The 14,743-nt window shown below is 49.2% G+C and overlaps 1 protein-coding gene across 1 annotated transcript; it reads right to left on the bottom strand.

The window, feature by feature from the left end:
- Positions 1-9,698: 9,698 nt before the first annotated feature.
- Positions 9,699-13,733, bottom strand: LSM5 (LSM5 homolog, U6 small nuclear RNA and mRNA degradation associated). Its single transcript, XM_045827983.1, has 5 exons — positions 13,655-13,733; positions 12,411-12,506; positions 12,091-12,118; positions 11,267-11,339; positions 9,699-10,899 (listed from the first exon to the last, which is right to left on the bottom strand). Exons 1-5 carry the CDS (start codon positions 13,698-13,700, stop codon positions 10,867-10,869), a joined length of 276 nt encoding a protein of 91 aa, XP_045683939.1. The 5' UTR covers positions 13,701-13,733; the 3' UTR covers positions 9,699-10,866.
- Between the last annotated feature and the right edge of the window lie 1,010 nt (positions 13,734-14,743).

The following is a 14,743-nucleotide window of genomic DNA, read 5'->3' as shown; positions in this document are numbered from 1 at the left end:
GTAATAAGAAGATCGCCCCTGAGGTCTCTGTATAAAGTGCTGGTCCATAGCAACACTAATACGTTAGCGCACCTCATCTCCTGCTATCACAACAGCACGGCGAGGTCAGTCCGGTATCCATTTTACAGACAAGGAAACAGGTTCAGGGAGCCTAAGCTCCCTGTTCAAGTCCATGCAAACTCAAACCTAGGTCTTTCTGACTCCGACCCACACATGTTCTTGACCTCTGTGTTATGCCAAACTCCCGTTTGCCAAATCCACGGCATTTTGAAAAGGGAAGAATGTTTTGGATCTGTGTGCATTCATTCCACTTTTTAACTTCTGAAGAACCTTTTGCCAGTTTGTCGGAAGGGCCGTTCATTCAGAGCGGGGCCAGGGCCCCAACAGATCACCAGCTGTGGCCCGAGTCACCAGTTCTGGGTTAGGAGGAGGGGGCTGTGTCCCAGCCTCCTGGCAACCTAACCTGAGCCGGAAGGTCAGACGGGAGATGCGGCAATGCCCAGCTGAGACCAGGGTGTTGTCACTCCCTCTGGTCTCCACAATAACAATTAAATGCAGGCATAATTGCCCAGCAGTGCAGGAAGGGCGACACAGAGGGTTGGGGGACTTGTCCTTGAAGTCGGTGCTGTAGCCGGGACCAGGACTAGGGCTTAGGGTGTGGGCGGGGGAGTGGAGACTGTGTTGGTTGAAATGGCATTCGTTGAGGTTTTCTTGTTACCTTCTGTTTAGACATCCCGTCTGAGAGGGGGTGGGAGGTGAAGAGTGAAAGTCCCACTGCCCAAATTCCCTGAGTTTTTTCTTAGTGAGAATTCGAGTTTCAGGGTCTGTCTCTAAGTGAGGACCTGGGAGGCAGTGCCCCCTGGCTTTGCTCTGCTCTGGTTTATGTTGCGGAAGAGCAAGGCCCAGACAGACAGGGATCCTAGAGCCGAGTCAGCGTGGGTACCCAGGTCTCCTGAGAAGGGGCTGTGCCCCTGCCTCCTCGCTAATCAGACCCCAGGAAGACTCTGTGATGGAGACAAATGGGAGGTGGGAACGGCTCCTCCTCATCACCAAGGAGACAGAGCCACAGAGGACGGAGGCTGCTTTCCCGAGAGTTAACACGAACCCCAGCCTCCCCCCAATCCCCTGCCAACGGCCCCTCCCAAGCCCCCCACTCCCCAGCCCCAGCCGCCGGAGGAGGACTTCACTGCTGGAACCGATGAGTGTGGGCTCCTCTCTGTCCCAAAGCGGGGAAACCAACCTCACTTACTCTCCTCTACACAGCGTCCTAATTGGTCTCCACGCAGCCACATAGCTCAGGACCAGAGCCTTCGAAATTAATGGTGCTTTTCTAAGAGTAATTGCTTCTGCTCTAATCATATGCTATTTCTTGCTACCCACGGGGCGCGGCATTAAGACTGCCTAAAGGAATCAGCAAGTTGCCCGACATGCACTGCTCTCAAGCCTCCAGGTTGCTTAATAAATGACGATGAGTCACCCCAACGGGCCAGGCAGTCACCTCACGTCCCTGGTAACACATGAATTGGCTTCTCCAGGGGCGAATCAGAACGTGGGGCCGGGAGAGGTAGGGGCTCAGGTGTCTTTAAAACTTCCCTCCCAGTTGTTTTAATTGAAGCCAATTCACATAACACACAACTGACCATTTTCAAGTGTACAAGTCAGTGCCGTCCAGGGTGTTCGCGATGCTGTGCAACCACAGGCTCTCTGGTTTCCGAACTTCCCCACCACCCGTTGAAACACCCCGTCCCCATAAAGCAGTCACTCCCCATTCTCCCGGCTGCATTCCCTGGTGACCCTGACAGTCCGCCTTCTGGCTCTGCGGAGTAGCCTGTCCTGGGTGCACCACATCAAAGAAATCGCACAGTGCGTGACCTTTTCGTGTCTGGCTTCTTCTACCTAACGCATTTTCAAGGTTCATCTATGTTGCAGGATGTGTCAGTGTTTCAGTCCTTTTCATGAGTGTTTAGTATTCCATCGCGTGAATATGCCACCATTTGTTTATCTGTCCCCCGCCTCTCCTGGATCCGGATTGTCCAGGCTGGGCGCTGGTATATACTTGTTCATGGAGTCCAGCCCCTCCCTTCAGCCATCCAGGTGGCAGAGCACCTCACTTCTGACCGGGCAACAGTAGGTTTATAGTTGCATGTGAAAGAGTCGTTCTTGTATTATTTATTAACTACTGTATTATTTATTCACATTACTACTGTAACCCTGTTTTTGCCCACCCCTATATATAGGGCTTGACCCAAATGTCTATCACCCTACTATTATGTAAAGTGGTACATGAAGTGCCCTAATAGGAAGTTGCCTTTGACACCCTCAGACATACAGAGACTATGAATTTCCCCAGGGGGTTGTACTACATCAGGAAATTATGACTGTGGCCTCAAAGTGCCACAGGAACAAAGGTAGAAGTTACCTGTCGCACCAAGGCAAAACCACACACGTTTCAGGGTATTAAATAGTATTACTGAGTTATTTCTCATTTGATTTGGTGTGATGATGGTATTACTGTTCTGTAAGAAAACAGGCTCATTGTTAAGAAACGTGCACAGAGCCCCCGGGGCGCAGTGACATATGGACAGAGACTCTCTCTAAAGCACCACGGTGAGAAGAACAAACACGCGAGAAAAGGTGGAGAGGGCGGCTGGAGGGAAGGGGAGGAGAGAGGCGAGGCAGCGATGGCCCGTTGATCATCGCTGACTCCGAGGATGGACAGTCTCTCTGGCTTTGGGATGTTTGTTTTTATAACACAATCCGTTTGGGGTTTGTTTTTTTTAAGATTTTTTATTTATTTATTTTTAGAGAGGGAAGGGAGGGAGAAAGAGAGAGAGAGAGAAACATCAATGTGTGGTTGCTGGGGGTCATGGCCTGCAACCCAGACATGTGCCCTGACTGGGAATCGAACCTGCAACACTTTGGTTCGCAGCCCGCGCTCCATCCACTGAGCTACGCCAGCCAGGGCCATAATTGTTTTTTTTAAGGCTTGCTGGAAATGAACATGTAAAGGAGTTGACCAGATGAGGTTTCCCTCTCTCTGTCTCTGTGTGTATGTGTGTGTGTGTCTCTTCATCTCTTCTTCCCCCCGTTCCTGTCTAAAATCAATACATAAAAACAATTTTTGAATGTAGTCTTGGGCTGAACAACAACGTAAGGAGAGAGTGAAAATGAGAGACAACCAGCAGCTCCCACTACCATTCCCAAGCAAGGAAGGGTGTTTATTATCCTTTATTTCTCCTGGGGACCGCTTAGAAAGAGGTGGCAAAAACCAGGTTTCCAGGGTCCGCTGCAAAAACCTCATCTTCTGTCACGGGTGTGGGCCCTGCCCTGCTAGGCCTTCTGCTGACGCTGACCCGGGGTCTGCACCCTCGCTCTCGTCTGTATCGGGGAGAGCAGAGCTAAGCCGCGGAGAGACTGAGCCCGCCGTCATCCTCGGGGCCCCTGGGTCCAGCCAGGCAGGTAACGGGAGTGTTCAATCATGCGAACCAACAAATATCCCCACTTTTCTTTCTTAAAAGCGCAAACACTAACTGCTTTGACCTTTGTCGTTATCACAAGCGACCTGTATGACCGGAGGCTGCGCTGCGGGGCTCCGTGGAGGGCGGAAGACCGCGTGCGGAGAGCTCGGGGCCCTGCGGGAGTTCCCGGGAAGGAGTGCATGAGCAAGCTCCGACCCGAGGGCGCCCGCTGCACACCCGGCACCGGGGCGCGCTGGGGTTTCATCCGGCTCAGATACGGCACCTCGCACAGTACGTGCTACGTCACCTCGCACAGAACGTGCAACGTCATCTACACCGACACACGCTCGCTCATTCACTGCGCACCCAGCCCGGAAGAGCACGTGGTCGCTGCCGCTTACAGAGGAGGGGGTAAGGCTTGGAGTCCGGTGACTGCTCCAAGGTCACGCCACTGGGAAGAGACAGAGCGGGTATTAGAAGCCAGATCCACCCCGCCGCAGTGCTTCCTTTAAATGCCCCCCTGGGCTGCCCTGGCCGGGTAGCTCAGTTGGTCAGAGCACCATCCAGAGGCGCCAAGGTTGCAGGTTTGATCCCAGTCAGGGCACAGACAAGGAGCAACCAATGATTTAATAGTGGAACAAACAGATCAATGCTTCTCTCTCTCCCTCCCTCCCTCCTTTCTCTCTAAAATCAATAAATGAAATCTAAATAAATAGACTCCTCCCTGAGCTCTCCTCCTTTCCAGCTCTTGTCTCCTCTCAGCCTCTCCTCCTGTCGTCCCCCCCCGTGCCCTTTGGCCCCCCTGTGCCCTTTGGCCCCTGCTGCTGATTTATCAGCTGATTGTCGGGGCCTGGAGGCAGATGAAGCATCATTCTAGTAGCACAGCACCCTTACAGAAGGTGGTTCTTCGGAAACAAACTGGGAAGGCACACCTCTAGGATGCACGAGGGGAAGTGCAGGAGATTTCAATCAGGTTCTGGGGCAGAGGGGGGGTCACTGCATCCGGGTAACTCAGCCAGCACCACCGGGTCATGAATGCAAAGCAGCATAGCCCAGAGCTCTGAACCAGGTCCCGGTGACCCAAGCCCCGGCTCCCACTCAGCCCCTGAGGCCCCCGGCAGGCCCGTCTCTGGACCTGGGTGTCCTCGTATAAAGAGCAGGACTGGGCCTGGAGGTGCTGTAAGCTCCTCTCCGACTGGGCACACCTGGGTCCTGTGGCAGGAGAGGCCACAGGCAGCACAAGCCTGTGACACCCTCAGGCACCTGTCACGGGGCCAGCGGGAGCCCAGGCTTCACTGAATGAGATCCTCGCCTCGAGGGAGCTCATCATGTCTTCTCAAGTAAATGTCAGGTGGAGTGGAAGAAACCGAGGCCCAAGCAGGCTTGGTGGGGGCTGCCGCTCCTCAAGCTTCTGCAACCCCCACCTGTGGTGACATGAACACCCGTCCAGTGGGGCTCTGGGGGGACACCTGGGCCCAGCCGCCCCACGGAGCCCGTCATTGCTTCCCCAGCCTTTCTCACGCTCTTGCTGGTGCAGGCTGCCTCCAGCCTGCCTCCAGCCTGACTCAGTTTTCTCCACTGATTAAATGTCCCACTTCCAGCTGCAACCACCACGAGGCGCTCTGCAGGTGATTCAGTAAAGGGAAGAAGGAGGTCCTTCCCATCTCCTACTCCCCAAAGGAGACAATAACCTTGAGGGTGGCTGGAACCGATGACAAATAACAGGGTTGCTATGAGGAAGTGTTAATGGGGCCCATCTCCCAAGGGCAGCAATTATGGGACAAAAGATAACTTCCTACTCCGTTGTCACCACTTAATTCACAAATATCATTTGAGCCCCTGTGGTGGAAGATCCAAAGATGATGAGAGGCTCAATTCCTGGAGGGGGGGGGCGGGTATGTTAGGGACTAAGTGACAGACAGGCCGCTTGAACTGTTTCAATGGAATTGCTGTCGTGGGAGAACCATGAAAACAAGCTGATCTGGAGGCTCTGTAAATAACAGTGATGATTTCCGCCATTTACTTATTGAGCACGGACTATGCCTGAAACCACACTGGATACTTTCTGTGCGACATCTTTGTTCAGCTTCACAATCCTGGGAGGTGGCTCTCTCTCCCCATGTTCAAGTGGGAGAATTAGCACCTACACTCATAATAAATGACTAACTGGGGTTAGAGTCCCTGCAAGTCTGATTCTAGGGCCCATGTTTTCATCCACACTATACTTACACAATCCTTTTTACAACAGAAAATACGAAAAGGATTCCCTTTTCCAAAAGCGGTGTAAAACAACAGACAGTCGACCCTTTACCTGCCCCGGTGGTGTGATCTGACAGTCAGTACAACTTGAGTTCCAGCACTGAGGTTTGTTGGCTGGAAGCCAACAAATGAAAGCTCAGGGCTTGCTGGGTGAAGTCTCAAACGGGCCCCCAGGCATGCAGGGCAAGGGCAGGCTGGAGAAAGAGGCGGCGTACTCCGGGTTAGCAGGTGGCAAGCTGAATAAGCAAGAGAACTAACTGATGAGGCTGGTCTGGGGCAGCCTCAAGACAGGTAGGTCCGCACCCGCCCGCCTGAATCTTAAACGTCTGTGTGGAGGCGTGGCCTGGGTTCGGAAACATCTTCCCTCCAGAGGGTCTGCACAGCACCGTACTCTCAAGGCCGGGTCCTTGAACCGGTCCCTGCTGGGCTCCTGTGGTGGGCAGCTCGCACATTTCAAAAATGGGGAAGGCGGTGAGGAGCCTCAGATTGCTCCGGTCCAGCTCTCTGGTGGAGAGCGGTCCCCATCCTCTCGAAGTCCAGAACTTTGCTGGAAGCCTTGGCTTCAGCAACTAGCTGCCTGTTCCACAGTGCCCTCTGGTGGCCAGCTGATGTCATACACACTTTTTCTTATCAAATTCAAGAACAAAATGTCTAATAACCAAAGATTCCGCTAGGGTCAGCCTTGGCTAAAGGAGACTGAGTCTGTTTTCCAGTCATTCTCTGCTCCAGCCTCGTGCCGGCTGACCTCACACTCTTCACACGGGGAGCACACAGAGCACGGATTTGGGGACCAGGCTGCGCTGAGGTCATGTGCTGGCCACCCCACTTAGGTCTGTGAGTGGGTCTGCCACCACACCACCGTGAACGCGCCCCATCTCGTCTGATCTCGGAAGCTAAGCAGGGCTGGGCCTGGTTAGAACTTGGATGGGAGACGTCTATTAACGCTGCTGGCGCTCCCCGGGGCTCTGCCTCTGACCGGCCCTGCCTGCCGGCAGCCAGAGCCCAGCCGTCCCTGCCCTGAGGGCCGGTCCACCAGACTCCTAAGATGTTCAGGTCATCACCTAATCGTTTCATCGATTCAGTATTTTAGGGGGTTTTTCTTAGTATATGTAATTATTATCCGAACAAAGAACAAACTCCATCTTGAGGCTGACCCAGAACAATAAAACTCCTTAGCAGAACCTTTACGACCCGTGTCAAAGAGGTGAACCCTGTGTCCACTCACTCACTTCGTACTGGGCAGGAGGGTTGTGGTGCTTGCTGTGCATCACTGCACACACGGTCCCAGTGGATGATGCCTCGATGTTCCTTGTACATTTATTTATACTGAACGGTTTGATCGTTATTCCACTAATAACAAATCCACATCTACGAAATCAATAGGAGACTATGATCTCTGTTGATTCCTAACACCTCTCTGTAGGAAGTTTCAATAGAGGAATGAGACTAATAACGTCCCACACGGGATTTCAGTTTCCAACAAGTATCTTCATCGTCCACGACTCACTCACCACCAGTCTTCACCGCTGGTCCACACTTGTGTCTCCTTCTGCACTCATTTCTACGCTTGAACTGATTAAATCACTAATTCATTGATAATAATTTAAAAATGCGTGTTTCACCAAAGCTCAACAAGATCCTCGCATATCTTTACTATCATGTTATAGAATGTTTTAAGATATTCAGGTGCCGGTGGTGTTAGGTGCTAGCAGTGACCCAGACTCTACAGTTCCTGGTCTATCAGTGTAACAGGACTTGTTTCCCTGGAAACCAGGACTTTGCCTGGCGTGCACAGCTGCAGGTCGCTGTTCAGGACTGTACAACACAGAGTCACTTTGAGGTCTCCATGACCTGTCACGTATAAGCACTGAGGAGTGGTAGGAGGGTGAGGGGGTCTTGTAGGACTTCCTGGAGGAAGTGACACTTGAGAAGTCATCCGAATAAAGTTTAAAGTCAAAGGCATTCCCCCACAGAGGCTCAACGTAAGCCAAAAACCCAAGGAGGAAACAGCCAGCATTGCAAGTTCTGTGTCACTACGGCAAGATCTAGACATGGCCAACAAGGTCAACAGGCATCCCTCATGGTCTCCTGCTCAGGAACTTGGGCACTTGTTGCGCAGAGGGTGAGTTACTGGGGGGTCCGAAAGCCCAAGTGCCATGTGACCATGTTCCGCATTTCAGAGAAACCACTCACATGCTCACTGCTTTGCAGGAGAGTCATGCGGGGTGAGGGGGGCAGCCTGGGGGAGAAAGGGGGTTGTTGTATCAGACTTGAGGGCTATGGGAGTCTTGGAGGGGACCAAGAACCAGCACCCCTCTTCCACGACTGGGTTCTGAACCAACTGAGAAGAAAGGCTAAATGGTAGCAGGGTGCAAAACATGTTTTACGTATCAGTTTTATTACTAACAGACGCTAGATGATGTAGCTTATATCTGTGGGCTGTAGTTAACTCCTTAGTATGTAACTCCCAGATAATTCTGATGAACCCACAAAACCACAGGCGTGATGGACCACCCCAGACTTCTTCCTGTCTTCATGCAGAATCCCCTAAAAGTTACAGCCAAAAGCAGGGCACGACACATGCTCCCTGAAGGCAACTCAAGCCCAAGAGGAAAAAGGAGTCGAGGCAAACCGCCCACCTCCCCTCCTCCTGTCTCACATCGGGTGGTAGGTCACTCCGTGTGTCCTGGGCAGAGCGGACAAAGGGACCGGGGAGAGGCCCGGTGCATTACGACACTGCTCAATCCCCCTCCTCGAGAAAAACACCACCAGGAGCGGAGAGAAGCCTGCCTCCCTTAGGGGCCCGTTCTTTTTGCTCTTTTCGCCCACTGGGTGTCACCGTTAAAACTGTGGAGAACCAGAACAGTCTGCCACGAAGTCACTCTCCAATACCAACCAACGAGAGCAGGCAGGGAAGACAGGCAGGATGCTGCTGGCACCTGTGGGTGGGAGCCAGGGACCCTGCCAAACACCCTGCAACACTCACACGACTTGGAATTATCCAGACCCAAGTGTCAATTGTGGCAAGGTTAAGAAACCCTTATTTAGAATAGTACCAACTTTAAATGAATTTCGATATAAGACCAAAGTGTAAGCAGATGGGAGAATCACACCCTCATCTTTTTTACTGTTAAAGATTAGGTTAAGCCCTGGCTGATGCAGCTCAGCAGACTGAGCGCCGGACTGGGAACCAAAGGATCACCAGTTCAGTTCCCAGTCAGGGCACGTGTCTAGGTTGTAGGCCAGGTCCCCAGCAGGGGGCGCTCAAGAGGCAACCACACATTGATCTCTCTCTCCCTCTCTCTCCCTCTCTTCCCCTCTCTAAAAGTAAAGAAAAAAAAAAATCTTCAAAAAGGACCAGGTTAAAAGATGCAGTTTATCTGTAGTCAAGGGAACTTCCTATTACCAAACCCAGAATTCAACTCTGCCACCTGGCCACACACTGGATGAGCACAGGCCTCCCTGCGAGGTGAGGCTCCTCTGAGACTCTGAGCACATGCTGCCCACAGGCAACGGACTCCTAGGAGGAAGACAGTAGCAGCTGAGTGTGACCACAGTGTAGGACAGAGAGTGAGAGGGCAGTGAGAGGATGGCACGACACCCTTTCACCCCCCTCCGAAAGGAAAGGCACCGCAGGCAGGAAAGCGTTCCCCCAGGAAGGCTCGGGACCAGCGGCTCCCAAGAACCAGCTGCAAGGCCCGTGGGAAGGTTGCAAGCTGGGCGTCAAAGCCCAGGCCACCGGACATCAGCCGTGGTGGGAGGGGTTACACCGTGAAAACCAGAACATACGAGTCAGTGCTTTTAGAAAATACAGTTGGGTCCTTCTTTCAGGTGGAAACACTAATAACTGAAGATGGGGTCAAGACTTCAATGAAACCAAGAAAATATAAAGTACCAAAAAACACAGTATTAGCCCAGAGAAGTCCCTTCTAATCCATATGTGCCATAGTCAAATACCATAAAGGATGAGACCAACATGACTACAGAAAAATATCTTTTTATTTGTGTCAAAAAATGTACCACTAACAGGCAGTCTATTACAAACTGGGGAATTTAACCTGCAAATAGACGACTGAGAACTGTTACAAATTAGTAAGAAACCAGACAAGCATCTCAACGGCAAAAGTCTCACGGCAGTAATTCACAAAATACAAAATAAATAAAGAAAATGTCAAACACACAGGTTTTGCTTCTCGCGATGTCAGAGACAGGAGCGAACACAGCCAATAGTGCGGAGCGTGTACCAGGCACCGTGGGAAACTGCCCACAAGCTGGCTGCTGGCGACACGATGATATGCGCCCTTTGACCCTACACATTTCTGAGTTTCTTTAGAGAAACATAAAACTGTATAAAGGTTTAGCTAGAGCACTGTGGCCAATAGTAAGAACAGGCACCATAAATCATGGTAAACCCATTTAATGAAACACTGTGCACACATTAACATTGCTGAAATATGACACGGAAAGATGCTCCCCATTTAAATTTTTAAAAAGTCTTAAATGGAGGCTACAAAACAGTGTCATCAGGGTCAGAACGCTTTTGTAAGTATAAAATGTGTGCTGAGCAAGTCCAAGAAGATGGACAGCAAAGCCTGACGAAAGTTTTCCTTTTAGTTTAGCTGCATTTCCACAATGTGCATGTATTACCTGCGTATTTTTGCTTGTTTTTAACAGGAGTTAATGGAACTTGAGTTCAGTAGAAAAACCTTAACTTCAAAGCATTAGTTTGAATTGAATTGAATAATTTCATTTTTTTTAATGCATCTGCTCAAAAATCAAAGTCCATCATTTTGTTTGGAACAGTTTTTGAGAACCAAGTGGTGGCCGTTCGAACAAGGAACAAAGGAGAGCGAGGGACAGCGTTTAAGGACAGGCTTTGTGCCAAGGCCTATTGCGGCACAATAATTAAAATAACAACCAACCAAAAACACCTTTATTGTAGTCTTCAGAGAACAAGTTGTTCTTTTTTTCTTCCAAGATAAACATGATTAACTTACAAAAATGGCATTTACAATGCCTCTTCAAAGCATTCCCCTTTAACGGGAAACTTAGCTTCACAGACTCCAGACACTGAAAGGCTTAAAAAAAAACTTCTATTTTGTTGCCATTCTGAGACGACATAGAATCTAGCATCAGTCAAGGAATCCATTCATACTTCAGGTCCTTCCCCTCCAGGAACCAGCTGCAAAGAGAAAACAGTTTAATAGCACCACCGCCACGACAGCATCTGAAAACACCCACCGAGAGCTCCTCGGGGACCAAAGCTGCTTCGGCCTCTCCGCCCCTGCCTCTTCTCCATGACACCCTCTCGATGCCACCACCATCAGGAAATACTCAGGAAAGTAAGATCAACGAGCACAAGCAAACTTATCTTGAGGCCCAATGTCATCGTCAATAGCTCAGCTTTCAAACCCTGACCACCAGAGCAGCCCTTTCCCGTCTACGGCACCACGGCCCTGAGCACTGGGTCAAGCAACTGAGTTGCGTAATCCCTTCCCCAGCAAAACAAAATGGCCTAACACCCACACACAACAGCCTGGCTGTCTTACCATTGTTATATTGTTTCCATTTAGCAAAATCTGGTCTAATTTAGTGATCCTTCTCCCTTCTGGGGTGATTTCGCTGAAGGAATAGGTAAAAAACAAAAGTGAGTAAACAGAGATAATCAAAGCCAATATTTTCATCCCTGAAAAGGTTATTATTGTATATAATGAACACGAGGCCAGACAATCAGAACAACAGTTTTCAGAGATGAGGTTATCCACTGGGTGATGTACATTCCTCCCCAAAGGCAACAGAGTGGACTGATTGGCCTAAGACCCACGCCCACTAGGGCTGATCTTCATAAAAGAAGCTGAAATGGGCCAACGAGATCAAATATGAAATAAAACGTTCACTATCCTCACTCTCTTTACTCTTACTTCTGATTCCTACCCATTAAGCCAATCTGTAATCAATTCAGTTCTGAAAGCAGAGATGCTGGTTGCAATCTTCATAATTAGTGTAAATGAGCCATCCTTCACATTCTATCTTACACATAAATTAGAGTCATTACTTAAGAGCACTAAATGCACTTAATGTCAATTCCTTGACTTGACCTCAGCCCCACTTTTAGCATCTTTTACCTTAAAGCTTTGTCTCTACTAATGTCCTAGCCATTCGGTAACACTGCACTAAGCTACTAACCCTCAGATCCAATTTCACTAGCGTAGTCTCAGAAAATGAAATTTCTATCTTTAAGGCAATTCCAACAGGCAGTGTTTTCTCATACATCATTTTACTGACTCAACAGTATAAAACGGCCTTAAATTAAAAAAAGAGCAATTTCCCTCCCCCCACGCCCACCAATTCTTTAATTTGTAACACTACTCACAACTCGGTGACATCTTCCAGGACCATGTCTGAAATTGGTGTTAAGGAAATAAATACATCAGGTTGAATTTACTCTGGCCTTCTGCCTTTGTTCAGTTTCAACTGCAGCATTTCACACAATAGCTCCAATTCAAAAAGCTTGTGACTTGTAGGAACTTTACCTTTGTTAAATTACAGATCCACTTAGAATAGTATCACAACTTCCCTGAGATTACGTTGCTTTTTATTATAATTATCAGTAAGTAGACCGTCTGTAGTTCTTACTTCCGTTCTTAAATACCAAAGAAAAACCCCTACCACCACCGCATGTTAAAAGGATACTGACAAAGTCGTCAAATCCGAGAAGCGTGCCAACAATTTCCTTATCACTCTTCATCACGATGTGAATTCTTGATCCTATACACTTGTCCACAAGCTCTATGTATTTTTAAAAGGAAGAAGGAAACGATTATTTTACCAATTCATTACTTCGCCAAGTATTTGCATGCCTATTGGCACTTATTACTCGCGTACGATGAAAGATAAACCAGGAAAAGTATTCATCCAAGAACTAGATTTTATACTACACATCTCTGTTCAACCACTATATTAACAGAAACGTGTTCCTTGTTCTCCACTCACCTCTCCTTTGTAGCAATTTGTCAGGGTTGTGGTTTTATATTAGATTGTGTAATTAACACATGAACCGCCCCCACCCCAGACTCCCAGCTCCACGAAAGCAGAAACTGGTTGTTTCCGCTTACCACTGTATCCCCAATGGACAGAGCCTGCTGCGTATTCAAAATGAGCTTGTCATTGAAAAACAAATGTTTTAAAGTTTGTCAAATGAAGGAAAAAAACTTCAATCACAACCCTGTCGAATAACTGAATCACTCTTCAGCTATAAATACTAGGGTGAGGCCTGTCTTCACCCGCGAGTCCTCCTTGCCACCCTAAGAAGTCTATCCTCGGTACTCCGCAGCTAACACCCTTATGGAGCGGGCCTGGCGCGGTTTGGTGGGATGTTTATGTATCCAGTGACCTATTCACTCCCCTGATTTGTGTGCTATTTGAACGCAAAGGCCGTGATTGAAAGTTGTCGAATCGTGCCCAGCCAGGTGGTGCGCAGATGCTCGGTAACTGCTTGTTGAATCAATGAATGACAAAGAAAGCTAGTTTCCAGAATCCCCTCTGAAGGCTCACTCCAGACCCTGGTGCTTGTCTCAACAACCGGCCAGCTATGGGACAAGACGTGGGGGGGGGGGGGGCGGCTACCCTGGGAGCTTAAACGTCAAGCTGAAGAATAGGACTGCTCGCAACAAAAAAAGGATGGCGACGCATTCACCAAATGTAGGCCTTTTCCGGGGCGGTTTGGTTCGGGGAGTCACCAAGTCCCTACGCAAAGGCCCTCTACCACGCTGGGGAAACGCGGGGGCCTGGGGCCAGAGACAAGCGGCCGACGGAGAAAGCAGTTGGTCCCACGCACTTTCCTAACGCTCGGCCAGGGCTGCCTCAGCCCACAGCCCCTGGGCCCCCAAGCCCCAGCTTCACCTCCTCACCCCGGTTTCCCACAGGACAAGCATTACCTAGAGGCAGCAGCTGCGACGGGTTAGTGGTAGCGTTAGCCGCCATAGCGACGCCGGAAGTGGTCTGCGTCCATCGACGTCGGGCGGCGAGTTTGAATGAGCGCGCTTCCGCTTTTTCCCGCCGCGGTCGGGGCAGGCTCAGCTAATCTAAGGCCGAGCGTGCGATCGCGCTAGCCCTGCTCGGTCGCGCCCAGTCCCTTCAATTCACAGTCAGCGAGACCCGGGAAATATTTCTGTCCACTGACCATTCTGCGGTCTCGACAGTTATCCACGCTCCCCTTGAAGTTTCCGAGAAACGTTAAAAATATCTTACCTTCTGAATAAATTCATCGAGGGCTCATTAAGGAAACCCACAGCCAGCAATTTTTGTAAACTTGTCGAGAATGGGAATTTACATGGTTTCTTTTTATTTTTCCTATTGTATTTAACCCATTGTTCTCGACCTTGTTATATCGAGGAGTCTATTTTTAAAGGCTTCTTTCATTCACTATTTCATAAACACATTGTCTAACAGGCAACTACCAGATGTCACTCTGTGTTAATGTCATCACGCTTAGGAAACCTTAATGCTTTTGCACTTCTGTTTTGAATAGAAAGCAAACATATTTCTGCCTTAGTGTATTTTATATTTGTATCCTAGGAACTTAAAGCTGGAGTCTAAACAAGAACATTATTCATTTATACAACAAATGGTTGCAAAGCACCCATCATTTATTCATTGAACAAATGAATTAGTTGCACACTATTTGTCTTGCATTTTGCTGAGTATAAAACATTCTACAGAACAGAACTACAAGGTCTTCTGCCCTTCTAGGAGGTTAAGGATGTATGAGACAGAAAGACAACTAACATATACAAGCAAATAAAATTTAATGTATAGACTAAAAAACTTCTTTTAGCTTCAAGATTTCTAGAGAAGTAGGTAAGATTTAAGGGCAGTGTCAGTGAGGAGGTTCAGAAGCCCCTAAAGATGGGACATTGAGTTCAAAGACCTGCAGGATTCACCCTCCTTTAGAATCCCAAGCTAATCCTGGCTTGCTTCCCCCCCGCTTCCCCCATTTCATGAGTATTAAGCACTTACTATGTGCC

This window comes from Phyllostomus hastatus, unplaced genomic scaffold (genome assembly GCF_019186645.2).
Source record: "Phyllostomus hastatus isolate PE091 unplaced genomic scaffold, TTU_PhHast_1.1 phas_scaffold_78, whole genome shotgun sequence".
Classification (NCBI taxonomy): domain Eukaryota; kingdom Metazoa; phylum Chordata; class Mammalia; order Chiroptera; family Phyllostomidae; genus Phyllostomus; species Phyllostomus hastatus.
This window is presented reverse-complemented; position numbering and strand designations above follow the sequence as displayed.